Below are 27,361 nucleotides of genomic sequence, written 5' to 3'. Positions count from 1 at the left end.
AGGGAGAGGGAGTCTCTCAGGGTCCACAGGCAGGAAAGGAGTGAGAAAAACACAGGGGAGTGAGCACAGCTCTGGCTCTTTGTGCACAAGGAGCCGCTGTTACTCTGCATGCAGGGGGCAAGTCCTTCCTCTGGCATCCTGGAGTGAGCAGCACCCAAAGGGGATCCTAGAAGCAGCACTGAAAGCCCTGTGAAAGTAACCCACTTGTTTGTTCTTCTGTGCCTTCTTTTTTAGTAGGGATCAAGTCATAACCTGTGCTCTCCCAACCCACCATCACAAACCAGCCACTGAGGTGCCGATACTCCCTCTCGCCTCTCTGGACAGATAAGGGACTTCCCTGTGATTTCCAAGAATCAAGTTTTATTCTCCAGCTAGACAACAGCAACTGATAAAGCTCTCTTTATTACAGACATATAAAAGGAGATCCATAAAATACTTCTCCCTATTTTCTCTTATAAAATTATGACTGGAGCCTGTGGAATTGTGGGGGAGTTGTACCTGTCCCAGCGACACGAGGACAGAAGGACAGAGACAGGTTTCACAGACAAGGCAGAGGCATTCTCAGCTTTAAACAAACCCACCCAGGGCAGGTATGTACCAACATCTCGCAGGGAGCAGCTGCCCTCTGCTCTGGGCTATCAGATACTAAGCAAAGAGGAAAACATTCCTCCCCTGAACTCAGCAGCGGCAGTTCTGCACGTCAGCTCTTTGCTGATAAACACAGGCTAATTCCAGCCACATTCCCCATTTTGAGAATAAGCAGCCCTGCTCCTCAGTGCCCTCTACAACTACTGCTGCTCAAGAGAAGGGGTGGGTGGGAGGGAAGGATTACAACACTGTCCATCTCCTAAAAGCCCCAAACCAGAAGAAAACCCCAGGCTGTACAAGGCAGGCCGTTCACGTGCCCCTCAAGTCTCCCAGGCAAGGAATGCACAATGTGGACGTGTCTGGAGGCAGAGGTACAGCCACCCTTTCACTTCAGGCTCCGATGAGTTTCTTGAGGAATGCCTCCAGCTGATCCTCATCCTTTATCCCCACAAACTTATCCACAACGTCTCCGTTCTTCATAGCCAGCACAGTTGGCACTGCTGACACCTATGGGCAAGGGAAACAGGGAGACACGGGTGAGCAGAAGCTGGGCCTGGGCCCCACATGGAGCTCCAAAGAAGTGGCTACAGGAGTGACGTGTCTGCTCTCAAAACCAGGCCAGTTGAGCTCCATGTTCCTCCTCTCCCTGTGGCTTCATCTCTGCACTGCTTAAGTCAAGGCTGAGCAGCTTTTCAACTTTAAATAAGGCCCAAAAATGTTAAAGACAAACCCAAAGCTAACATAAAAACAAAGCAAAGCTTTTCTCCCTTCTCCAGTACAAATTCCTCTTCTCCTTCCTTTTTGTCCTATCATAAGCAAACAAACCCAGTCTTTTACCAGGACACCCCTCAGACATGACGACCTTTGGACATTTTATGGCCAGGGCGGTTTCAGACTTGACCCGTGTTCTTATGCAGACAGGACTGGAGCCAGAGGAGTGGTGTCCCTCCCCCCCATCATGGCACAGGCAGATTTCCTGCCCCATCCTGTCATGGTAATGACAGCCCCCTCCGACCCATCCTTCCTTTTCTGGTCACACACCAGTGCAGTGTCCACTGTGGATCCCTGACGATTAGCTAGGAAGAGATAAAGCTCCTCTGACCAAAGTGAGTCCTGCTCTGGGCACTGCTTTTTTAGCCAAAACCAAAGTTTTCTTGGAATTATCCAAGAGGACAGCAGCAGAAATGACAACGCTCCCCAGGGGCTTGCTGGATGACCAGTGACAGAAGAGACCCCAGGGACACGACTGAGAACGGAGCAACCAGAGCTCAAGAGAGCCGCTGTGGCAAGAGAGATCTGGTCATGTTTGTGACCCCACAGTGCCCGTATCTCTGCAAAGCCTTCCCCCAAAACACATCCTTATCTTGCCTGCTGCCTCCCCACTAGCCTGCAGGGCCTTCCCCTGTGTGCTGCCAGCCCTGCTACCAACAAGGGTCTGCAAATCCTTCCTTGGGAAACCCGCCAGAAGGCTGGCTTTCCTCCCACCAGGAGCCTCAGATGAAAGGGACATTTTGTGCTTTCCTTCCCACCCGGCCAGTCCAGCGTGGCTGCTGCAGTCTGTCCTCCAGGGCTTGTGAGTCTCAGCTGAAGGAATGGGAGCACCGGGACTGCTTCAATGCACGATCTTCAGCTCCTCCTAGTGACTGGTGGGAGTGGATCCAGAGAGCACAGGCCCCAGCACTGGCAATGGTGCTATCAACATGTTCCGTTGTGATTTTAGGGGTGAAAAAGGATGGTACCAGCACTGCACTCAGCTGGTCTCTCCCTCCCTGAGAAGAGCAAACCTCCACTGGGCCTCCCTCTAGTTTGCAAAGTGGGTTAATAATGAACAGAGTTGGCCCAGTTCCATCCAAAACACCTGTATGCCCAACCAGCAACAGCAAGGACCAGGACACTGCAGCCCGAGTGAGGAGCAAGGGGCTATTTGAAGCACTATGGAGAAGCAGCTAATGCCAAGTTACAGGGCTCTGAGTGCTGAGCAGCGCACCCAGGAGCTGCACACAACAAACCTCTGTCCCTCCTTCTCTTCCCCTTTTCGTGCTAGGCAGCAAACCCCAAGAAGGGGTAGCGGGCCTGGGGCTGGGTGAGAACCAGGGGCACTGAGCAACTTGCCTCTGCCCAGAAAACACACCACTTTTGACATCTTCCTTCCTACTGGCTGCAGCAAGGGCAGCCTCTTAACGGAGCACACGCTATTTGCAGCTCAAGAAGCAAATGTCATGGGAATTTCTAAAATGCAAAGTTGCTGCCCTTTTCCCTCCCTCCCCCCTTCTTTTTTTGGGTCTCATCTGTACTGAACCTAAACAAACCCTCATCCTCCCTCAAGAGCATTTATAGAGAAAAAAGTCAGGCTGCTTTTGATCAGTGCTGACCAGAGATAAATAAACGGGGCCATCCAGGCTATTCCTGGCAGCACTCGTTCCAAGGGAATTCTCTTCCGTCTGAAACTGGGGCTTTTATACAAGCTTGGATGTCACACAATGGAGCAGGGAGAAGGATTTCACCCAGGCTACAGAATAAGGCATAACATCGGATCAAGCTCTGCTGCTGAATGACCATCCTTGTATCCAGCAGCTCCCCTGAGCTACTAGAGAAGGGGCTGCCCCTTTCCAGCAGCCATGCACACAGGCAACAGGCCAAAGCAAGAGATGAATCTGAAGAATTTTAAGAGTCGGCAGATTAAACAAAAGTATTCCTTCTCCCTTTCTGCTCTGGGGTCAGAGGTGAGGAGCGGGCTGGAGCAGCAGAGAAAGGCCACGACCAGAGATGAAAGGTGTTAGATAAAAGGAGGAATCCCCAGAGAAAGAACTTTTGTGCTGGGCATAACCGGACAGGGAAAGGCGCCGGGGACATTTCTAGTCGCAGGAAGCGTGTCCCCGCTCTGTGCTAAGCGGGGAGGGCTCAGAGCCAAGAGAAGGAATGTGCCGGCATTCCTCAGCTCTTCCAGGGGGTCTGTCCCCTTGCCCTGCTTCCCCCCGCGCTGAGGAGGCTGCTGAAGAGGACGTTGTGCAATTGAGTAGTGAGCTGGGGGCTGCATGTGTGGGCAGGGAATTAACATGGATGGAAAGAGACTTCCTGGCAGCTTGTGGAGAAGTCGTGGATGCTGAAACCCCCTGAAACAAAAGCTTTCTCAGCCTGCAGATGCCCAGTCCCCAGTGGAATGATTTTAAAACAACTAAATCTTTCCTGATCCATCTCAAATACCACCTTTGGTTATCCTGATCTCCCCCAAACACTGTCTTTGGTCCCTCTTTGATGTCAACTTGTCTTCCCATCAGCCCTTATGCATACATTTCAAGTGGTAACTTTTCAGAAGATGAAGCACAACCAAGCCCATGCCCAGCACATGAGCCAAACTCCTACCTCGAAAAGGATGGCCTAAACTATGAAGAACAAAGCAAAAAGTTCTCCTTTACCCCTATCTGTTTGCAGCTGTTCTGCTCACAGACACTACCTAGGGATGGGGGTTAGCCATGGAGATTATGGTCAAAACCAGACACGCACATCACTCAGAGCAGAGGATGCAGCAAACAAAAAAACCCAAAATCTTCATCATGTTTGTATACAGGCTGGGAAAGTTGGGGCTGTTCAGCCTGGAGAAGAGAAGCTGCATGGAGACCTCATAGCCTTTCAGTATCTGAAGGGGGCCTAAAGGATGCTGGGGAAGGACTCTTCATCTGGGACTATAGTGGTAGGACAAGGGGTAATGGGTTCAAACTTAAACAGGGGAAGTTCAGGTTAGATATAAGGAAGAAGTTCTTTACTGTGAGGGTGATGAGGCACTGGAACAGCCTGCCCAAAGAAGTGGTAAATGCTCCATCCCTGGCAGTGTTCAAGGCCAGGCTGGACAGGGCCTTGGGTGACATGGTCTAGTGTGAGGCATCCCTGCCCATGGCAGGGACTAGATGGTATTGCAGTCCTTTCCAACCCAAACCATTCTATGATTCCATGATGCTCCAGAACAAATTGCTGGAAGCTGGCCCTTGCCTGCCAGCAGCCTCAGTGCTGCCTGCACCTGTATCACCAGGGCTGTAAGGCAGAGCCTGCAGACAAATGCATGTACCTAGCAGGCTGTGCTGGTGTTCCCTGGCCATCCAGTGGGAACGCACAGTGTCAAACCTGTGCAATTTGGGAATTTCCTGCCTCTTTTTAATGACCTTTCTTCACATGCACACACTCTGCCGTTTTCCATCCATCTGTGATTATCCTCTTGCAATCCCAGCTAATCACATCCACTGGAAGGCTTAAAACAATACCTAAATTGAGCTAATAATCTTTCTTATTTTCTTCTTAGGATGGTTGCTACAAGAGCCTTGCCTGCATCTACTAGGATTTACTAACTTTCTGACCACCACTGAAACAACTTCACCCTCTTCACCTTTGCCCTTGAGCTACACAGCCCTACTCAGGAGCCAGCAGCCATCTTCCTTGGCCTGGGGCATCTCTGCCAGTACACCACCCCCAAGAGAAGCACCTAAGGCTTTCATGCTCAGCTTGTGGGAACTGCAAATCATGACTGTGGGCACCAGCTGCGTGGATACGCCACCACAGCACAGGCAGAAAGGTCTCCTTGGGAAAGAGTGGGAGGGAACAAGCTGTTTCCACTTCCTCCTGGCTCAGCAGGGTGTGGGAATGACACAGTGTCTCCTCCAGGCTGAAGAACATGGCAGCTTGCTCAGGACACTTTGCTGGGCAGCTTGAGGAGCTTCCTGTACCAGCCTCAGCCCTAGGACTCATCTGCAGAGGGAGAGCAGTTCCATATGTGAGTGGGAATTAAGTGTTTTCTTCCCTGTAAAATACAGCAACAGGATGCCGATGCCTGGACTCCACAGACTGAGTTGTTTACAAGGAGAGACAACATAAGCGAGCACAGTTGTCAGAGAAGCTTTTACACTTCTTAGACTACCTAATGATTGACACAATCATGTAAACCAGAGCTTCTTCTCCAGTCACTCTGCTCTATCCTGGAAGCACGACAGAACAGAAACACACCTAAGAGGCGTGTAAAGCACTAGTGTAAGCACTAAGGCTTGTGCTTGTCAACAGCAAGATGCATGTTCCTGTTGCTTATGTGTGTTCTCTGACCTGGCTTTTACCTGTCTAAACATGGTGTCTCCTTGTGCTGTGGCTTGAGGATGGGACACTGTTACCAAGCAAGAAATTCTGCACAAGGAAGGGCTGGCTGCATGAAGAGCCAAACCACATTCAGGGCAGAGCAGACTGGGGCTTGTTAATTCACGTTCCTGCCCTGCACTTGAGCAGCCCATGCCTGCAGTACAATGCTGTGTATGCTGCAGGCTCCTTAAGGCCAGGCAAGCATTCATGTTGACAGACGCCTGCAAGGCCCAGAGGACACCTTTCTGCAGAATTAGAGGTGGGGATGCTGAACATGAGCAGCAGAGCTGCAGCAGGGCCAAGCAGTAAACTCCATCTACTGATGAGTGAACAGAGAGATCAGAAACCTATAGGCACTGAATTTCCCCTCCTCACACCACACACACCTCACCCCAACGAGGGATCTTCTTTGCACTACCAGCAGAAGAAAGTCTGTGCTCTTCCAGCTCCTACCTCGTACTCAATAGCAAGGTCCGTGTGATCATCGATGTCCACTTTGGCCATCAGCACCTTCCCCTCCTGCTTGGCCACCATCTTCTCTAACCTGGGGCCTAGGATCTTGCAGGGGCCACACCATCTGATGGAGAAAGAACAGAGAGGACATTAGAGGAGGGGAGCACAGCAGCCTCCATTCAAAAGCCAGCCTGGAAACACCATGCCCAAACCACAGTTCCACAAAGTAACTGTGAAAGAATTTTGTGTGTGTGGCGGTGGGGCTGAGTGGAAGAAGAGGTCACCGTTCAGCATTCGTGGTGCTTTTCATGTCATTTGGATCACACCATAATCTGCTCTGCCAGCCTTGGTGGACGGTCCTCCTGCCCCTCTTCTCAGCCGTTTATCCCACCCATGCTTTGTGTCCTCACTGGTGGGTACGTGGAGAGCTGTGATCCTGCTGCCCACAAAGATGCCCTGGAGCCAGTGTTGCTGCTGGGTGCAGGGGTAGCAGCAACACTCAAATCAACTTCTGCCAATTATCAGATCATAGATTTCCCTTCCACACTCATTGCAGGGTCTACAGAAATTCCCTTTAGCTGCAAAACTCACAGAGGTATCACATGTGTTCGAGGAGAGACCACTTATGCTAAACCAAGTGCAACAGCATAAGACTTTGTGAGGCCCTGTACACAGAAAACATCCCCTGCAGCCTCTAACGGCATCAGTTACGATGGTTTGAACTTACTCAGCCCAAGCAAAATGTAAGTTAAAGCTCTAAGTGCCTTTTTCTTTTAAAACGGAAGCTCTGCTAAACTCTGCTCCTCCTCAGCCTCCCTCTGCATCAGGTTTCAGGCTTTCAATTATTTGTCCTCTCCTCTCTGGCTGATCCTGGTTAACGTTTGTTTTGGTTTGTCAGTTTGGTCTATTTAAAGAAGCAGTTTTGGGGCTGTTTCATACTCTGCTTGCCCAGGATCAGCCACAACAGGCTCACATGACAGCGCTGCGGGACTAGGGAAATACATGAGAAAACAAAGATAATCAGTATCATTAATCCAGCAGATAACATCTAGGAATATTTTTACTGGCAAGAGGATGACAGTGTTTTTATCGATGACGAATGCTGCTGTTGGCATCACGGGGCTGTTACTAATTCCTAAGGGCATTTACAGTCAAGAGCCCTGCCTCAAGAACACACAGCGTAGAAATCTGGAAAAACACAACGTGACAGTGCAGGGGTAACCAACTGCAGTGCTCTTCCACAGCTGTTCATATCAGTGTTTTAAAGAGGGTACTTAATCCACAAAGGGGACATCAGAGCTTTTTCTTGAGGTGTCATTTGCAGGATGATGCAACACCAGTTGGGGTGGCACCCAACCACTTGGGAGTTGCAGTTATGCTGCTCTGAGGAACACCTTCCTGGCACTTGTGTTTTATGCTCCCGCAGGGCGTAGCTACACCTACAGTGGTGCAACTCAACAAACGAGTGAGCCCTCTATGGACTGTGCTGTAGGAACAAAAGCACCTTTTAACACCAGATGCTCAGCAGGGTGGTCAGCAGCTCCACAGCCTGGGGAGCCCTTGCACACACTTGCTTCTCTGCACTGTGTCAGGAAAGCAGAAAGGCACACCTGCATGTGTGATGGATGGCAGAGAGGGGCACAACAGCCATGGGGGGGAACTTACTGTGCATGGAAGTCCACCACAACAGGTTTGGGGTTGTTCACCACCCGGTCCTGGAAGTCGCTGCCATCCTGCACATTGAAGGTGCTCTTGCAGTTTGCTGAGGCGCTGAAGGCCCTACTGTGGCGTGCCACAGGGGCCTGTGGGGGCAGCGCCCTGGGGGTGAGGGACAGCAGCCGCCGAAGCGCCAGCCTCTGGGCCATCTGTGGGGAGAGGTGGATCAGGTATGTTGGGGTGAGTGCACCCCACAGCCAGTCCCAGTGTAGCAGTGCCTGGCTCAGAGTCCCCTCTGCGGGGCAGCCCCCAAGCCAGAAGATATCCTAGATAGACACATACGGGGCACTGCATGGAAGCTCTTGCTGTCCCTGTGCCAAACCCCTGCCACCCCGCTGCAGCTCCAGCCTCACAGCCGTGGGTCCCACCTGCCATGGAGTCCGCAGCTACAGACCCAGCTTCTGTGAGGATGCTCCCCCCGCCCTAAGCACAGGGTCCCCGTTTCCCCAGCCCTACAGAGCAGGGCCTCCCCCCCGGGCTATTGCCTTCCCCTGCACTGGGATCCCCCCTTCCCCTGACGGCGCAGGACACGGCTCCCCTAGCCAGCGGGTCCCAGCGGCTCCCACCGGTAGGACAGGCCATGCCAGCCACGCTCAGCCACCCGAACCGGTACGGAAAGACCCCCTCTCCAACCCCAGGGGCAGGCTGCCGGAGCCAGGCGGGACCCACAGGCGACCCCCAGCCGCCACGGGACACCCCACACCCAGAACCCCGCCGCCTCCCTGCAGCCCCCGCCCCGCACCTTCCCTGTCCCTGAGGTGACCCGCACGCAATCAAACTTCCGCCTGCCGCCCCCCCTACCCGCGCTCTGATTGGCTGCGGCGCAGGAACGCTGCGAACACCGGTACCACCGCCCTCACAGCTGATTGGCCTTCGCCCCGATCTTGGATTGGCCGTCGTGGCCGTCCTTTAAGCTTGGCAGGGGACAGCAAGCAATGCCACGCGGGGCGGGCCGTGAGTGCTGATTGGCGGCTGTGATCTTCCAATGGGCTGCGCGGGGCGTGGCGCGCCTCCTCCACGTGGTGGTGGCCCGGCGCCGGCCTGCGGCTCCTTGCTGCTTGGGGGTGGGCGCCGCCTCTGTGGGCATTCCGGGAAGGAGGGTTCCCTGCGCTCCCCCGGGCCAGGGATTAAATCCCTTCCAGGAAACACGCAGCAGAACCAGGCACCGGGACTAGCCTGCAGCCCTGCTCCCACGGGTGCCTGCAAACCAGTGCGGCTTGCTGCTCCCCCGCAGTGCCCCATGGGAAACCAGCCCCTGCTTGCACTCCCTCCTGTTGTCAGCTCTGGCAGAAGCAAGCCCAAACGGCACTGCTTGCTCAGCAGCACATGGAGGAGGGTAGGTTTAGATTACATATTGGGAAACAAATTTTCCCTGTTTGGGTGCTGAGGTGCTGGCACAGGTTGCCCTGAGAAGCTGTGGCTGCCCTATCGCTGGCAGTGTTCAAGGCCAGGTGGGACGGGGCTTGGAGCAACCTGCAATAGTGGAAGGTGTCCTTGCCTATGGCAGGGGGCTGAGACTGGTTGAGGTTTAACACCCCACTCTGTGTCCATTCTATGACCCTATGACCCAGATATCAGCTTGTGTGCGAAGCAGGCAGCAGTAAAACCTTCTGAAGCTGGATTACCAGATCCAACCCTGAGATGCAGGCGAAGAACATGCTGGAAGCATCAGTGGGTGCCAATTTTGTACAGATTATTTTCTGTACAAGGCGGATCACAATTTAAGGCGACACATGTGCTGTAGGCGTGCAGACTGCTGCCCCCTTGTGGGCATTTGAGGCTGGAAGAGGAAAAACCTGGGGAACATGCATGCACGTAGGTACAACGGGGACACCCTCCATGTCCACGCGCACAGGCATGAACGAGTGAAAGGGGTTCTTTAGTGACAGCCAGTCAACCCAGTTCAGTCAGACAATCCCAAAATAAAGAGCCAATAGTACCACGGATGTAGGAAGTAGTGGCACCCCCAGACTGCTACAGGCCACAGGAGCCAGACCGGCCTTAGAGCTGTGGCAATGGGACATAAGCCCATGGAAGGATGCTGACTAATGCACATTGAGAAGTGATTGTGTCCCCCTTCCAGCTGCATGTGAACTTCTAAGATCTCTGAGCAGAAGAAGTGTTCTCACAGAGGAGCAAGAATTCACTTGCCATCTTCCTCACCTCTTCTGCTCCCCAGCCTCTGAGCAGGGTAGAAACTGGGACTTTACAGAAACAGCAAATGAATTTGAAGGATTAGGGGAGTTTTAGGACTCCCCCACTCTGGAAGCACTAGAGAGGAACATTCCTCTAGATGCCCAGTGGTTGGAAAACAAGTGCTGAAGCAAAAAGCCCGTTACCTTTTGCCCCTCCTCCATTTCCTAGAAATCAGAGAGACATCATAATGTCAAGCTCGAAACTGCTCTCGCTTTTCAGCTTCGGTGGAAGGAGCCCACAGAGAGGTGACAGACATATGCATGTGGCTTACAGAAGGAGCAATAAATGCCAACAGCCTCCAAGTCAGTGCCAGCATGCTCTCAAAGTAACAGGAGAGGGAATAAAATACAGAATGAGCATTTTAATGACATCAGTGTCCACCCAAAACTTTCTTGATGACATAGTGTAAACAGGAGAACTATTGGTCATGCTTTATAAAACACAAGGGCTAACCTTTCAGGGTGCTTGGGGTGGGAGAAGAGAAATGTGAGAAGAGTGAAGCTGAACCCAATGTAAGTCTCTCTGTATCTGGCATTCCAGGCAAGCTGCTCATCCTTCCTGAAGGAAGAAATGACAAATTATCTGACCTATAAAGTCAGTAAAACCCACCCATCTTCACTCAAGCTGCACACCTGCCCTAACTGAAAGGCAGGAAAAGTACCAAGGAGTGTGTCTGGAGTGCCACTTGGGGATTCAGCACAGAAACAAACCTTCAAGTATACACAGTGTACGGTACTCCAGGACTAGAGAGCCCGCACTGGCCTGCGTGAGTACCAGCAGGTCACCTCCGGCATGGGACATGACATTGTAAGTTACGCAGCCGATCCTGCACTCTCTTCTGTGACCCCTGGAAGTCACTGCTGGTACTGATCCATGAGATAAACACCAACACCGTCTTCAAGCGACTCTGAACTCTGCAAGGATAACACGGGAGCCTCAGCATAGCTGGATTTTAGCCCCTTGCTTATCATTTAAAGCACGTTGGTCCTCTTTGTAACAGCAAGATCTGAGCAGGTCTTTGGCAACTCATGATCAGTGGAAGACATGAGGATGGAGAAGGTGCATGGGGCAGGGCAGAATCCTGCTGCGGATCTCTGTTACAGTATTGTCACAACAGCACCTTCGAGTTTCAGTGTGGAGTGAGAAAGGTTAAAGCTCATCCTTGGCATTAACGAGATGCTGCAGCGGACGAACCGATATGACATGATCTCTCAGCAGTTGGTCCTGTGACCCTTTGTGGCTGTCAGGGGGTCTGTCACCCATGAAGTCTGTGATGCTGTAATCCTGCAGCAGGCCAGCTTCTACGGCATGGCGCCAGAGCCCCTCGCTCCCCTCCAGACCTTGCATTCTCATGTAGCCCTGACGACAGAAGGGAGGCAGCTTCTGACGGGTGAAGGCAAACAGGAAACAGGACTCTGTGGGGGAAAAGGATCAAATATCAGACTCAGCAGAGATATCCTGCAGAGAAAAATTCCCATAAACTTTTGAGGACTCATTCAAAACAAAAAGCAGAGAGGATGAGGGAAGGCAACCAGAGTTTCCCACCCAGTACTCTGCCCTGGATGGCAGCAGAGTAATGGACTTCATTTTGCAGAGTTCAGAAGATGCAGGGTGGGAGCTCCAGTTCGTGCTCTGAGAGGAAAAGGAGCTGGATTTGAACTTGCAGCCCTCTGGCATGTTCTTTGTACCCGCCTCTGTGTGTCATGTGGACGTCCTGCAGGAGGTTCCCAGGCCAGCAATCCAATTTCCCATCATCAGTATGTGAAAAGAGATCTGGTACCCAGTGGCATAAAGGAACATTCAGATAATGGAGGTGGAAAGAAAACTGAAGCTAGAAAAGGGATTGAACCCAACCTCATACACCTTTCCCTAATCTGGGTGCACCTGGGCAGTCTTTTTCTGGTGGTGAGCAGGAACAAAGAGTATTTGGGAACATACACACAGCACCAGCATTTTTTACTATCTGGAGAGTGCATCAAAGAGGTGTGACCGATGGTGAGACCACCAGCACGCCATGGGTTGATCTCAGCTCTTTGCAGATCACTCCTGTTGCATGTCCCTCACATCCCTCCTCCTCCTCCTGCCACCTCTATCCTGTGCACAAATTACCTGCAAAGAAATTGCGCAGGTCCGTGCTGAGGCAGTTCTCCAAAAACCGCCTCAAGGGCAGGATGTGAGCATTTGGAGCCGTCCAGTCTGTCAGAAAGTCCTCCACAATGTGATGGATGGCATCAGGGCGAGGGAGAGGCCAATCTGGGGGCCGAAGTTTCATTTCAAGCTCTGCCAAGAGAACATTAAGGGAATCTCTCAGAATCAAAACAGCATTAAAAAGTGCCTGGGCAATACAAAGCAGCCACCACAGCTGTTTCAGCTTTTATCCTGACCTTTTAATCCCTACCTGACTTTCATTTGCAATCCCCTCTGTTAGCTTTGTCCTCAGCAACCCTGCCACTGCACAGCTGCCCCTTGTCCCTGCCCACAGTATTCCTGTCATTTCACTCCTGTTTCCCCTGGCAGGGACTGTCAGACGGACTGAGCTCCTTTCAAGCTTTAATGCTGCTACCCATCGTGCTGCTTCTTGTGCAAGGCAGGCTGGACCCTGACCCTAGGTTTCTGGAGATGAAGATTCAGCACAGTAATTTCCCAAGGAAATCTATTCTGAGTGCATTTGTTTGCTGGCTGTAATACTCATCTTCAAACCCCTGCCTCTGGCTGCCTCTCACTGTGTGACCTCTCAGACCTGAGCAGGCCACAGAGAACAGCCTTCTTTTGGTGCTAACACTGAAAAACCCAGGACTCTGCAAAATAAATAACGTGCCAGCCAAAGGGAAGCAGTGTTCCTCTTTCTGGGAACAGAAAAATTCCCAGTGTGCCTATTTGTTTCTATTCTCAAATGTGAGGTCTTTGGTACAACTCCCCCACTGTGCATCAGTCTGACTGATGGAAACTTCTTGCCAGCTCCCAGCTTTTTTTTCAGCTCACACAGTGGTGGTGGGTGCCCCAGAAGATGGACATGAAAGAAGCAGAGGAGAAGGGTGTGCAATTCCTTTAGGTCCCACCCCCTTCTTTGGCAGTGAAGTGTATTTATCCCTCGCAAGTTTTGCTAGTATCAGGTAACTCAAAGGAAAGCTTACCTGTTGGGAGGTGTTTGTAAAAGTAAATAACAGGGTGCAAAAAGTTGGACTGCCAGGCATGCTGTGCCTCTCCCACAGCTCGGTTGTAGTAGAAGACATCCTTGTCAGCCCCAGAGAAATTTTTCCCATACTCCATGATGACGACAAACAGCCCACTGGGAGCCTTTCTCCCTGTCTGCATTTCCAGGTCAGCCAGGATTCCAACTGGGTACTCTTCCAGGTATTCAAATGCTGTGGCATTCCTGTGAATTACAACCACAACCACCAAATTTTTCCGTTAGAGAAAAGCCAGCTGGGATCCAACATCCCCTCAGCTGGTCCAGGCTAAGGCCAAAAAGCCATCAGATGCACTGCTCAAGGAAAGCTTCTTCCTGGGGACAGTAGAAGAGTATTACTCCTCTGAGCCTAAAGAGAAGGTCCGGACCTTTTCAGCCCTTTAAGAGAGGGAGGTAACTGGCAGAATTGGGCATACTGGCATAAATTTTGGCAGTGGTACAAGTTTTGAGGTGGCTGCTTACATGACTTACATAACATCCTTAGGCAGCAATGGAGCAATTTATGTGGTGGCAACACGGGAAGCAGTGGTTGAGAAAAAAGGACTGAAATGATGGAGCGCAGTGCTGGGAATAATTACTCACTCACTCTCTCAGCAGTATGATGTCAGCCAGGACACTGAACATCTGGTAGAGGCCCGAGGCCTCGTTCACCCTCTTGATGATGGAATTGGTCAGCTGTGTAACAGGGTAGACTGTGGATGGCCAGGGGACACCATGGTGACGCTTTTCCAGTAGGCGGTGAACTGCACGAGCTAAGACATGGGGAGAAACAAGGACACCTTATTAACACATCCAAGCTTACTTCAGAAATCACACAGATAACTGACAGGGCACAATAAATAAGCTTTACAGCTCATCTGTGCTTAGGATCTCCCACCCCAATTGCTGGTAACTGCAGCGGAGATGCCCTCTGAAAGCTGATGCGATGCTAAGTGGTTGGTGAGCAGGCGGGGAGGGGGAATCCTAAGGGATGTTTCATTACTTCTGAGTAGTCTTAATGATAAGGATGAGCACATATATAAAGACAGAAATTCTCTACTGGCCAAAGCCACTGGGTTTTAACTCCACAGCACAGACCTCTCACCCACAGCCTGTCACGAGGCAGAGCATCTGGCAGGCAGAACTCTATTGTGTTACATAAGTAAGAGACAATGGGCAAAGAGAAACACAAGACAAAACAAAGACAGATAACCCAAAACTTCAGATATGACCCCAAGTCACTTCTCCTCCACTTCAGATGATGCAGCTGCAGCTTGGCTGTGTTTTGTTGTCTTACGGCCAGCCGTAAGCTATGAATTGTTCCTTCGAAGGGAGGACCAATTGCCATCTCTGTCCCTTTTGTACACCCCAGTACTCACTTGTATACCGGAATCCATGGATGAAGCCCCCAGCAGATTTCCTGAAGTCAATGGAATGGCTAGCAGTGCCAAGAACAAAGAGCCCTTGGGTGCTTGTGGACTCGTAATTGGGTTTGATCTCAGGATACTTCTTTTTGTCTCCTTTCCCTGGCATCATTTTAAGGGATCTGATGTGCAAAAGACAAGCAAGAGCAGACTGTCAGAAAGGGCTTGGGTGAAAAAATAGAAGGGGTTTCTGATATTATATACACATTATATTGCAGCCACTGCAAGACACTGCTTCATGCCCCCAGTGTCTTCAGTGGGATTTACTACTTCAATGAGGATCTTCCAGAAGACAAGGGTGCTCATCCCAAGTTAGCTCGGGACAAGATCAAATTCCAGCCTGAGCTGCTGACAGTGAATTTTAGAAGACAGTGAAGTTAAGAGTACCATTTTGATCTCCTGGATGTACTAGGAGACAAACCAAGGTAGAGTGAAGGTGGCAACCTCAGGGGAAAAAAGCAGACAACACCTTTCTGTAGCAATCTGTACCTGTACTATCATTCAAAAAAATCCCAACCCAAACCACAGAACACTGCTCACCCTATCCATGTGATCTGGCAGGTCAGGTTATCAATTTCTAAAGGTACAGGTTTTTCTGTGTTATCCAGGTCTCAACACGGCCATTTGCTCAGCCCTGCAGCCTGTCTGGGACAGTGGCACACACAGTGGTTCCCACTGCGACATAGCTGTAGCTGCAGCATCAACAAAGGACCAGCCACCTCAGAGCACGTGGAGGTCTAAGCAATGCTGCCAGAAGAGGACCTGCTCTTCCCTTTCCTCTGTACTCCAAATACCTGCTTTCCTGAGATTCTGTTTCCTCCTCACCTGTTGTAGATAGAGAAGTCAAACTTCCACCCCAGGCAGCGGATGACACGGTCGTAAGGTGCGCGGGGGGCAAAATTATCCAGTTCATCCTGCGGGAGGGTGATGGAGTCAATGCCTGCACTGATGTTACTGTTCTCCAGGTAGAACCGAAGCGTGATGTGTAACTTCCCTTTCTTGTCCTTGATGATAGCCAGGTCTTCCAAGTCACCCTCCAGAAGCCCATCCAGAGATTTTAGCTGGTATGTGTCCAGCAGGCCATTGTTGATTGCTCTGTGGTAAGAAAAGGAGAATGTAAGAAGAGCTAAAAGAAGGGAGGAGAGGTTCTGTCTCCACTGCTGAAAACAGCAAACCTTTACCAGGTATCCCACATCCCTCTTCAGTGCAAAGGTTATCCCCAGAGCCTCAGGGCTCACAGGAACAGCACAGGTAACACACCTTCACTGTCCTTGCAGGATGTAGTCAACCGCTCAGCTCTCCTCTGTGACTGCAAGCAAGGGAACAACTTAGGACCCAGCACTATTTTATGACACTGTTTCCAAAGAGATACTTTCCTATTTCACATAGATCCTGAAGAGCTCTCATTAAGCTCCTGCGTTCACCAACTGCATCCTGGACTGCCTTAAACCAAGGGCCTAAAGCTAAAAGGCCCTGTATTTCTTCTGCGATGTGCGGGACCACAAGCACCTCCAGTGCCAGTCCGGCTCATTGCCTGAGCAAGAAGTGATTGTCCAGGTTCATACTCCAGCTGCATTAGAAAAGAGGAAGAGAAGCAGTTTCCTACCTCAGATCCCCGACGTAGTGGGTGGCCCACGACAGGCGCACGCGGGACCGGCTCACCATGTGGATGAAATTCGTGACGCCCAGAATGTTCTCTGCTGTCTCAAAGGCCGAGTTCCCTCGACCCAAGATCAACACTGTTTGCCCAGTGAAATCCTCAGGGTTGGTGGACACAGTCTCGTAACCCTCAACGTATTCGGAGCCAGGGAAGTTTACCACGTTGGGGACCCATGTCCCAGTGGCAACCAACAGGCAGCTGCAAAAACAGGGATAGCACTAGAAAATGCAGCAATTACGGGACCAGGGACCATTACTCTGTCTCATCACTCCATCCTCCTGCTATGGAGGATGGCTGTGATGTAAATCCTGCAGTCACACTGGATCAGCTGCAGAGGTCATAGTTTCAAAAGAAACTTCTTCCCAGCTTCACCTATTGAGCTGCTCCTCTTTTCCCCACCCTCAGGCCAGCAATGACAACTAGAAATATTGTTATATATAGCAAAAGTCAGTGTGGGTGCTGTACATAAACACAGAATCATAGAATCAATTAGTTGGAAAAGACTTTCAAGATCATCAAGTCCAACTGTTCAACCAGCACTGACAAGGCCATCACTAAACGCCGTGTCACTGAGGGACTCATCTACACGGTTTGTGAACACTTCCAGGGATGGTGATTCCACCACTGCCCTGGGCAGCCTGTTCCAATGCCTGAGCACCCTCTCAGTGAACAAATTGTTCCTAATGTCCAATCTAAACCTCCCCTGGTGCAGCTTGAGGCCTTTTCCTCTTGTCCTGTCACTTGTTACTTGGGAGAAGAGACCAGTCATCTCTTCTCTCCATTCTCCTTTCAGATAATTGTAGAGCGCAATAAGGTCCCCCTGAGCCTTCTCTCCTCCAGACTAAACAACCCCCGTTCCCTCAGCCGTTCCTCAACAGACTTGTGCTCCAGACCCTTGACCTGCCTCCACTGTTCAAGAATGCGCAAGTACTACTTATATGTACTCACTGAAAATAGATATAATACTAAAGTTTTAAAGGTGATTCTATGTTGCATAAAAGGTTACTTTGATTTAAAATTTGTGTTGCCCTTTAGTCCAGCAAAACAAAAGTAGTTTTTAAGGGGGATAGAAAGTGATTTTGATATTTAAAACCTTTAACTTGTAGCCATAAAACCACGTTAGCAATGTCACTAATTGCTAACACTAAAGTGAAATATAGTAATCTTTTTATCTTTCGCTGTAAATTTTCCTTAAATCTTAGGCAAAACTTTGTGACTTGTATGGAAACACCAGGCAGCCGAGGCTAGAGGTACTGCCTGCTGTTCCAGTCCTGCTCACGCAGCTCCTGGTGCGTGGGTGCCTGGGATTGCCTTCTGTCCCCACCAAGCTTGCCTGCCAGCTCACCTCCAAATGAGAGTCAGCAAACCTGCTGTCGTGGAGCTGAGCTTCCAGGAGAGGTGAGAAATAAACTCCGTATGTTTACTTGAGGAACTTCTAGGGTTTTAGGAATGGAGCTCAGCAGTGTTACAGGATACACACGATCATAGAATGGTTTAGGTTGGAAAGGACCTTAAAGCTCATCCAGTTCTGGCCCCCTGCCATGGGCAGGGACACCTTCCACTAGACCAGGTTGCTCCAAGCCCCCTCCAACCTGGCCTTGAACACTGCCAGGGATGGGGCAGCCAAAGCTCCTCTGCACAACCTGTGCCAATGCCTTTGAAGACACCCATGGAGAGTGGCGTCCCTAGCCCTGCATTTGCCCATTACCTGCACTTGTAGTTCCGCCTGTCCTGATCAGTCAGGATGAAGTAGTGCCCATTCCAGGCCTGCTCATCCCTCTCCAGCGTGACATGGATGATGGCCGTGTTGTACTGAACCCGCAGCTTCAGCAGGGAAGCAAAGTCCTCCAGGTAACGCACCATCTCGTCAGCGTTGGGGTAGAAGTCACGCGAGTAGTGCCGGAAAAGCAGCCGGCGGTCGTGACTGAGGAGAGAGTTCCAGTCATGGCGCAGGTTGAACTCGCTGTTGGATTTGCCCGTGTAGCGCTTGTTGATGCTGATGAGCTTGCGGTGGCGAGGGTAGAGGGCGAAGAAGCTGCCGGGAGCGTGGCTCCGCTCAAAGACGACGTAGTCTCGGCCGGCTCGTTGGAGGAAATACGCTGCCTGCAAGCCCGAGGGTCCTGCCCCAATGATGCAGTAGTCGTGGTAGACCAAAGCGGTGCAGCTCAGCACACACAGGCTGCCAGCGTACAAGGCCAGGCCCAGGAGCACCCCGCACACTGCTGGGGTCATGGCGGGGCTGGGGCAGCCGCCCCTGTGGGGGAGAGGACCGGGTAGGTGTCACACAAGGGGCGAGAGACCCTGGCCCCGGTGTGGCCGCCATGAGGCCATCACCACCCCTCAGGGCCCAGCGTGGGGTGTTGCGGCGGGGCCCTGTTCCCTGCCAGCCAATATCAAAATGGGCCACAGGTCAGCCGACCAATGAGCACACAGGGCCCCCAACCCCAACCAATAGCAGACAGCATGAGGCCTGCAGGTAGCAACAACACCTGTGGGCTAACGGCCGCAAGCCCCTCATTGTGCCGCTGCAGCCCAACAGCCAATAGGGAAAGGGACTCATAAACCCCCCACCCAATGGGGTCCGGCCTCGGCCCCGACGCCTTCTCCCGCCGCCCCTCGCCCAATGGCGACCCGCCCGCACCGTTCGCACCAGCGGCCGCACCTGCACCGCGGGGCTCGCGCCGCTCCCCGCCTCCCGCGCCGAGCAGCAAGTGGGGGGGGATGGGGGGGGGAGGGCGCGCAGGGCGCGTCACGTCACGTCACGTCTCGCCGCCGCCGCTTCCCGCCGCCGGCACCATGGCGCCGCGGTGCGCGTACCACGCGTGCGGGGAGGGGCGGGGGGGAAATAGAGACAGTGGGCGGGGCAACGCGCTTAAAGGGGCAGGCGCCGCAGGGGATTGGAGCCAGGCCCCGGCCCGCACACACGACACGGCAGCGACACTGAGCCAAAGTCACTTTATTGCCTCGCGGTGCCGCCGACGAACCGCCGGTGTGAAGGGAGAGGGGGAGGCCAGGGCGCTCATGCCCTCCTCGGGCAGCCCGCAGGGTTCAGCTCTCTTCCTCTGAAAGAGATGAGACAGGAATGAAGTGAATGCACCTGGTCAAGGAAACACCACAAGGAACGAGAGGGAACCAGGGATCCATCCCACCTCCGTGTGCCTGACACCCCCCGAACAGAGCTGTCAGCCAACACCATGAATTTAGAACAACAGTGCAATTACATTCCTGGACAAATGCTGCAGAGACCTAAAATGCCACAGTGGGAACTAAGTCTATAGCTCCCACCCCTGCAAGAAACACCAAAAACTTGCTGATAGATGTCTTGTGTATCACAGAAACAAGATCTCTGGGTCAAATGTTTTTGCTGTTGCCCACTGCAGCACAATCAGCCCTCTGGAACTCCTCAAGGACCTGCTAGTCACCAGAGCTTCACCAGTTGCATTACTGAAGCCTTCCCTGAAACACCTCAGTCAGTCTGGGTCACCATGTGTTCTGAACGCACTGACCTAGTCACTTCTGTTTCTATAACTGTACTAAACAAATATGCTGGTACGAGCAGAAACACGCACCCACCCACTGCCACTGAACAAAGGGCTCCCATAGCAGGCTTTGTTTTCCCAGTTGGTGCTCTGAGTCCTCTCCCCAACCCCTGCCAAATGAGTCCTCAGCATCCACACCAAGGCATGACATCTGCCTTGCCAACTGTCAAGCTCTTCTTGCCTCCATCTGAGCTCTCCCAGCGTCACCCACAGCTGCTCCACCACTGAATACCATCCTCTGGACTGCAGGTTCTCCAGCCTCACTCCTCTCCTGCCATTGCACTCATCAGATCTCACCATTTAGACTGGGTCTTCACCACAGGTCACCCCTTTTCACCCAGACCAGATCATCTCTTTAAAGCATGTATCTCCAAATTTGCTACAAACCTTCTTCCTCCTCCTCTTCCTCTTCATCTTCCTCATCTTCATCAGAGCTGAAGGTGCCATCGGGCAAGCTGTAGATCCGGATCACCTGCTTGTTGGGATCCTTCAGGATGAGGTACTTCCCCTCATCCAGCTTCATGCAGATGTCAATGACACATCGCAGGATGCCCCAGGCGTTCTCTATGCTCAGGTTAATCTGGCTGGCAAACTCATTTGGCTTGAACTGCTGTGTGCCCAGGATCACATGGCGGGCAGAGTCCTTCACGTGGTAGCGGGACACATACCTTTGGAGGGCAAGAAGAAACCAGAGGGATATCAGGAGATTAAGCCCAGCCAAGAGAATGACAGCAAGAAAATCAGCACCATCACCTTGGTTTTCTTTCCTGGGCTAAACAAAAAAACTAATACTCCCAACACTGAAAGTTAAGAGGATCTCCTCACTACAAGGTGACAACCAGTAACGTACCTGTAATCCTTCCACCACCCCAAATCAGATGGGGTGGTACAGAAGATTCAGCAGAATTAGTCCCACAGGTAAAAATTAAGCAGTAACATGACTAGCAAGGAGTTATGGAATTAAGCAGCTGCAAATGCATCAGTCCCATATCCAAAGATTGAATCTGGAACTGCTGAACCACCAGACCCAAATTAGCAGACACCTTTTTTTCATTATCCACAGCATGTACCCAACTGATTTCACACTGCCATTTCAAAAAGTGCTGTGGCTATACCCCTCCACCGTATCTCCCAGCAACAGGACCCTGAGGATCTCAAATTCCTGACAGCCAGTACAGTCTCTGCATTTATTTCTATGTTGGCAAAAGAATAGTAGAATGGTTTGGGCTGGAAAGGACATAAAGACCATCCAGTTCCAAACCCCCTGCCATGGGCAGAGACACCTCACACTAGACCATGTCACCCAAGGCCCTGTCCAACCAGACCTTGAACACTGCCAGGAATGGTGCACTTACCACTTCTCTGGGCAACCTGTTCCAGTGCCTCACCATCCTCACAGTAAAGAACTTCTTCCTTATATCTAACCTGAACTTCCCCTGTTTAAGTTTGAACCCATTACCCCTTGTTCTATCACTACTGTCCCCGATGAAGAGTCCTTCTCCAGCATTACTGTAGGCCCCTTTCATATACTGGAAGGCTGCTATGAGGTCCACAGAGCTTCTCTTCTCCAGGCCGGAGCAGCCCCAATTATCATCCTAATCATATAACAATGCTTTGAAATGTTATGGCTAAACATGTGTGACACCTCCAAAGGTCAGTCACAGTGGAGGACACAACAGCTGGATGCTGAGGGGAAGTGGCTCACACCAGAGCCAGTGTGCTCACTGCAAACCTTCCCCTTCTGGCCATGCAAAACATGGGATGATACTATGATTATTCATTCTACAGATGGTTCTCTTGGATATACATGCTGGGTTACCTCATGGGAAATGCACCTGCAAGATGCCTGGTGTGAGAACGCCATCTTACCCGAGTTTAAGATACTCAGATCCAGCCAGCAGCGCGCAGCAAGTCCAGCGGGCTAACTTGTAGCTGTTGTTTTTCAGCTCTGTGGCAATCACAGCTCCCCTCTGAGAGTCAAGCTTCTGGCGCCAGTCTACTCCATTGCAATACTGAGAGGGGAATCAAAGCAAGGGTCAGCCTAAGAAGCCAGCAGCAGTCATCTCTTCTGCCACCTTGACATCACACAGGGAAGTTTTTTGTCTACCTTATGGTATCATGTGAGGGAATGCCAACAGCAACGTGCAAGGAAAGCTCTTGCACTGGGAAGGGGAGTAATGTGAACCACAGGTATTGGTCAATGTTTGTGGCACTGGTTAGGAAGGGAAGCTTGTGAGGGAAGAGTTCATGGGAAGCATGGGAACAGACTGGCTACTGTGCTCAACACCTGGGACAAGAGGGTTCAAACCAGCTACCTCACACCTGGGGGAGAACCCCACCAGCACTGCTTGTCCACCAAAGTTATAGTCCTTTGGTGGAACATAACCACCTGGGTGACACCACCAGATGTTTATCTCATCTTGCCTGCTGTACCTGGCAGGTCAGGCAGCAGTGCAGCTGTTAGAGCTAGCTTTGGGATCAGGTTCTTCCTCACCCTGGAATCCCACTCGTTCAGCGTTTTGATGTTGATGAATGACACCTCTCCATTAGCTCCTGTCATCACTCCATCATGCTCACAGCGGACAATGAGATCTATATCATCTCCCAGCTTCCACCTTCGGTATCTGCCAACAAACAAATCAGAAGGTTATTTCTGACTCTTGTTCTTACCCAGACCTATGCAAGTGCTCAGCAAAATCCTTTTCCCCTTGGATGTCCTGTGAGAACATCCAGGAACCCCACTCATGGCAAAGCTTCTATCAGTAACACCCTCAATTTGTTTTCTCCATATCACGCTGACATCCTGCCCCCTTGCCAAACCTGGGCATCAGAAAAATATCAAGATACCTGTAAGCAACAGATGCTACTTCATTTTTATCCATGTCATCCTCTACAAAGGGGTTTGGGTTGGGAAACTTGTATTTCTCCTTTCCCTTCAGGACAAAAGAGAAAGGCATGTTAGAATTAAAAACCCAAGGCAGCTCTCCCCTAGGGGATAAATATTCCTTTACAGCAACAGAAGCCCATTTCCCTTATATAAAAAATGCTAAGCCAGTAAAAGAGCTGATGAGAAGCCTCATTTTCACATTAGTCACTTCGCTGTAAGCAGTACTTCTACTGGCACTTTGGCTTCACTAAGCATACTCAGAAGCTTGTCTGCTTCATCAGTAAGAGTGGGGTTTCTTTTTTTGTGGAATAAAGGTGAGAATCTTTCCACAATAAAGTCATGTTGCTCATAGCAAGTAATCCCACCTCCTTCCAACCTGAAAGAGCATCAGCGTCATGTACTTATGCCAATTAAAATGCTTGTGTGCTATTACAGCAGCCTTAACAAAGCCTCTTCTTGAGGCTCTCTCACAGGCTTGACTACCCAGCACTGCTCGACCTTACCATCCTCAGGCACTGCTGGGAGAAGTTGTGATTGATGTAGGTAGCTTCCATGGCAAGGTTGCGTGGAGAATTAAAGGAGTTGCCCTCTTCCTGTGGTGGTTCATTGGCTGTTTCACTCACTGTCAGGAGGTCTGGGAAGAAAACCAGATACAAGTGGTTATACTTGGGGGAATAACTACATCAGCTTCAGTGAGTCTCTAGCTCCACACTGGAGCAGATTAATACTGAAGTCTTCTGCTGTATTCACATTGCTCCAGGAGTCTCAGTCTCAATGCTGAGACACAGAATAAACTCCAAAAGAAAAGCATAAAGAAAACTTTAGCTACTGTAACAGAAATTTCTTTCATGACTTTTCCTTACCAAAATCTGAATTGTCCCTCTTGTCAAAGAAAAGCTTGGATCCAACTCTCTGGACAATGATGTCCCAGGAATAGACGGAACGAGTGCAGCTCATCAATGTGGCCAGGATGGCATCTGTGGCAAATACATTCCCTTGGGTCTTGGCCAGCTACAAACACAGAAGGAGAAATCCGTTTCAGCAACAAGAACAGACAACCTTAACCTTTCCCTTTCCCAGCAAGGATGAGAAGAAATTAATGATCTGGTTTGCTAACACTTTTCCCATGCTGAGGAAGTTACACTAATAGGTATACCACCAACTGCTAGAGAAAGCATTAGGTACTATCCAGCAATCCAAGCCAATCCTCAGTCAAACAAGGAAAAGGTAAGAAATGTATCACAAAATGTGAGTCCTGTTGGGAAAAGGCATGGCTCCTCTTTCCTGATCAGGTGACAGAGATCTCCAAGCCTTCTTCATCTCCAAAAGGAGAAACCTTAAGAACCAAGTCTCTGACATGGATGTTTCTTTCCCACTGTAGCTCAAGCACAGCTCTGCTCACTTCTCCAGAATGACAGCTTTTCCTTGGCCAGTATTCCTAGTTTTGTATTAATCTAGATCTGCCTTGGACCTAAGAAAAATAATGCTACCAGCTAATGCTTCTATCCCTTTACAAGCTTCAGGATGTGGAATTTTCCTGCCCTTAACTTTGGTCTGACAGTGTCAGCTGATCTCTCACAACAGCATGTGCTGAGAAACACACTACTGGGTTTTAGAAACCAGTAAACGTACCTTTCGGATAACTGGGTCATCAGTTGTAGTGACGGTATGGAAGATACGCTTAATGCTCCTCAGTAGCTTCTCATTCCTTGTTGTTATGCGGTCAAAGGCTTTATCATAGTATTCCAGGGCTCCACAGCACTCTCTGCAGAGGTAAGAGAAAGACCACCTTGATACCCCCACTACAGATACCAACACCCACAAACTACACAGGACTAAGGGGGGCCTGTTGGCTGCTCCATTACCTCCCCCTGCTTTGGGTACCTCAGTGAGAACACTGGAGTAGGCCAGGAGACCCTTGCCCTTTTGCCTTCCAAAAATCCAGCCAGTTCAGGAGGCAGGCAAACAGCTGTTTTGGGAACTCACATGTCCTGTGGCTCTGAAACCTCCAGGTAGCGCATCTTCATCAGCCGAGGGAAATCCATCTCTTCCTTTACCTCCCAGTCACTGCGAACTTCAACAGAGGAGTCACGAGGCTTCTGCTGTGCGGCCAGAGGCAGGACAGATAGAGAGAAACAGAGATACAGGTATCGGGCAGGATTCATGCAAGAGAAGCTGCCCTGCGAGCACAGGCAGAGCTCAAAGCAGGGGGCAGAAAGCTTGTTAGTTTACCTGTGATTTTTGGTCCCATTTCTGCCTCACTCCAAACTGCTTCTGAAACTTCTTTTGCAAGCGCAAACGATCTCTAAAATGACAAATATGAGAAGACATGAAAAGAAATTCTCGATTCCTATATGCCACAACCATTTCTATGCTTCCAAATTACAGAGCAGCACTTTTAGGCACTGAGCCACTGAAAGAGCTGCTGAGCTGTCTGTTATCAAGACGCCCCAGATGTTAAAAGCTCTGCTCTTTATTCCAAGCAACTCTTTAAGCATTTTCATCTCTAAAGACTGCAATGCAGTTTTCGGAATGCTCTTGCTTTAAAACACCCCATTTACTTTCTAAATACAACTAAAACGTTTTCCTAAATTCTCAGATAGCAGCTTGAAACCCACGCTTGTAACTACTGCTGGCATCAGCGCAATGAACTGGAAATACCCTGAAATTCTTCCCAGCCAACTGTTTGCTCCAGTGGGTTCTGTTACAGCAACTTCCTAAATTTATGAACAGTATGCTTACACGCTCCAGTCCAAGTTTGGTATGCTCCTATCTGCAGCCTTACCTCTCCTTCTGCTTGGCACTCTTTGGCAGGGTCTGCATGCTAAACTGCAGCATATTCCGACGGTCCTTGTCTCTCCGAAGGTTCCTCTGCAGAAACAAAGGAAACAAATAAAAGAACATTTTAGTTGCAAAATCCTCCTGTGCCACTGAAGCTCACTTTTGAGCCTGTTTCTGACAACATGTTACCTGTGCGAAACGCATCCGATTCCTCTGGTATGCAGTTTTCTGTGTCCGAGCTGTATCTACCAGCTGGAAGCTCGTCTCATCCTCCTCGTGGAAATATGCATATTGGCTTCCACCACCAAACTGAGATGAATACTTGTCTGGAAATAAAACAGAGCATCTTGACAATAGGTACTACAAAAATCCCTGACAGTTTGACCTTTTTTTTCTCCCCAAATTCCTTCCAACCGTCTTCACTTATGATGCATACATCGGGACTCAGGCCTTACACCACCATGTTTCTGCTCTTCCAAGCGTCCCTGAGAAGCCCCAGCAATGAGGCAGTACAAAACTCAGGAATAAGCCCCGAGGAGAGGGAGAGCCCCACAGAGCTCTCCCAGCAAGGGTGAGGCATGCTGCCTAGTCTGAGTGGCCTCTCTTGCTGAGCTGTGCAGGTAACCACCAGAGCGGGTGTGAGACATGAAAGCAGGAATGACGCTTGAAGAACACTTGGTAGGAAATAAGTCATGAGCAGCAGCAACCACACAACACGTACTTGTATATCTTTTATCCTGATATGTAGCTCCTGTCCAATCAGCCACCTAAGGACAAGCATAAACAGTCACAGTAAGCATTACCTCACGGCAGCCTTCCAGTATCTGAAGGGCCTATAAGGATGCTGGGGAGGGACTCTTCATTAGGGACTGTAGTGGTAGGACAAGGGGTAATGGGTTCAGACTTAAATAGTTTAGCGTGTGGCATCCCTGCCCACGGCAGCGGGGTTGGAACTGGATGATCTTAAGGTCCTTTCCAACCCTAACTATTTTATCCTATTCTAAAATAAGTATGACAGTTCCCCCCACCTCTGGTTTTATCTAGGCAGGACTTTCAGCAGCAGAAGCAAACACTGCTGTGTGCTCCAGAACTAAGCCTCTCAACCCCCACCTCCCTTTTGCCAGCCCTGCTAATTGGCCACAACTATGCTATGTGTTAGGAAGGGTGTCAGAAGAACAACCGTGGTAGTAAGAAAGCAAAAGCCGGTGGCAGCATGCAGAGGTGGGAGGGCAGGAGACACACAGTGCTTGCTCAGCAGCAGCCCATGGCTGGAAGTACCTTTCCCAGGCGGTCTCCTTTACTGAAGGGCTGGTAAGGCATGTCCCGGAACTGCTCGGGCACGGCGCAGGGGCCCCAGCCCGAGGGGTTGTCCTGGATCACGGGTGTCACGAACTTCGCCATGTTTTAAACTTCTAGACGGAACAAAAAGCAAACCCCCCACACTTCAGCTGCCGCACGGCCAGCCCCGCCGCACACGCTGCAATGGGCCACCGGGGACCACGACCTTACCCCGGCACACGCCAAGGCGCGGAGACACCGTGAGGGCACGCCGGCACCCGGCCCGCACCGAGCTGAGCAGCCAGGGTGGGCCGGGAGCCCGGCGCTGTGTGCGCGAGTGTGGGGAGGGGCGGGAGCTAGGCCCCACCGGAACTAGCTGCAAAGCCGGGGCGGGGCCGGGGGCTTCAGCGCCAGCGGATGAGTGCCGGTAGGACGGGAGGACGATCCCGGGCCTCCCCCAGCACTCCGCTCACCTGCGCGGCCCCCTTACGGCCCCGATGGCACCGGATGCGGCGGAAGCGGCAGCGGCGGGCACGGAAAGAGGCCTGCGTGGCC

At 51.0% G+C, this 27,361-nt stretch overlaps 3 protein-coding genes across 5 annotated transcripts; all 3 read right to left on the bottom strand.

Annotated features, from left to right (window-relative positions):
* Positions 1–340: 340 nt before the first annotated feature.
* On the bottom strand, positions 341–8,683 carry TXN2 (thioredoxin 2). The gene is made up of 4 exons (XM_057420505.1): positions 8,615–8,683; positions 7,822–8,021; positions 6,157–6,280; positions 341–1,095 (listed from the first exon to the last, which is right to left on the bottom strand). The coding sequence occupies exons 2-4, from the start codon at positions 8,019–8,021 to the stop codon at positions 979–981; spliced, it is 441 nt and encodes a 146-aa protein (XP_057276488.1). The 5' UTR covers positions 8,615–8,683; the 3' UTR covers positions 341–978.
* A 2,185-nt stretch (positions 8,684–10,868) lies between these two features.
* FOXRED2 (FAD dependent oxidoreductase domain containing 2) lies at positions 10,869–18,553 on the bottom strand. The gene is made up of 8 exons (XM_057420494.1): positions 18,030–18,553; positions 16,268–16,519; positions 15,487–15,756; positions 14,617–14,783; positions 13,845–14,010; positions 13,203–13,444; positions 12,178–12,348; positions 10,869–11,483 (listed from the first exon to the last, which is right to left on the bottom strand). Exons 1-8 carry the CDS (start codon positions 18,551–18,553, stop codon positions 11,218–11,220), a joined length of 2,058 nt encoding a protein of 685 aa, XP_057276477.1. The 3' UTR covers positions 10,869–11,217.
* Positions 18,554–19,301: 748 nt separating this feature from the next.
* Positions 19,302–27,336, bottom strand: EIF3D (eukaryotic translation initiation factor 3 subunit D). Of its 3 annotated transcripts, XM_057420496.1 has the most exons (15): positions 27,280–27,336; positions 26,807–26,940; positions 26,250–26,295; positions 25,718–25,854; positions 25,533–25,618; positions 24,980–25,052; positions 24,734–24,849; positions 24,380–24,512; positions 23,611–23,758; positions 23,251–23,381; positions 22,708–22,793; positions 22,355–22,484; positions 21,730–21,872; positions 20,248–20,528; positions 19,302–19,383 (listed from the first exon to the last, which is right to left on the bottom strand). In XM_057420496.1, the coding sequence occupies exons 2-15, from the start codon at positions 26,927–26,929 to the stop codon at positions 19,370–19,372; spliced, it is 1,647 nt and encodes a 548-aa protein (XP_057276479.1). In that variant the 5' UTR covers positions 26,930–26,940; positions 27,280–27,336; the 3' UTR covers positions 19,302–19,369. The 3 variants fall into 3 exon arrangements, with proteins under 3 accessions (XP_057276479.1, XP_057276478.1, XP_057276480.1); XM_057420495.1 differs by lacking the exon at positions 27,280–27,336 and having other exon boundaries at positions 26,807–26,971; XM_057420497.1 differs by lacking the exon at positions 27,280–27,336 and having other exon boundaries at positions 24,734–24,846; positions 26,807–26,971.
* Between the last annotated feature and the right edge of the window lie 25 nt (positions 27,337–27,361).

Source organism: Pezoporus wallicus, unplaced genomic scaffold, assembly GCF_028554395.1.
Source record: "Pezoporus wallicus isolate ANWC-B61680 ecotype Strahan unplaced genomic scaffold, APGP_CSIRO_Pwel_v1 contig_2871, whole genome shotgun sequence".
NCBI classification, from domain to species: domain Eukaryota; kingdom Metazoa; phylum Chordata; class Aves; order Psittaciformes; family Psittacidae; genus Pezoporus; species Pezoporus wallicus.
The sequence above is the reverse complement of the archived record's forward strand: the minus strand, read 5'-3'. Positions and strand labels throughout refer to the sequence as shown.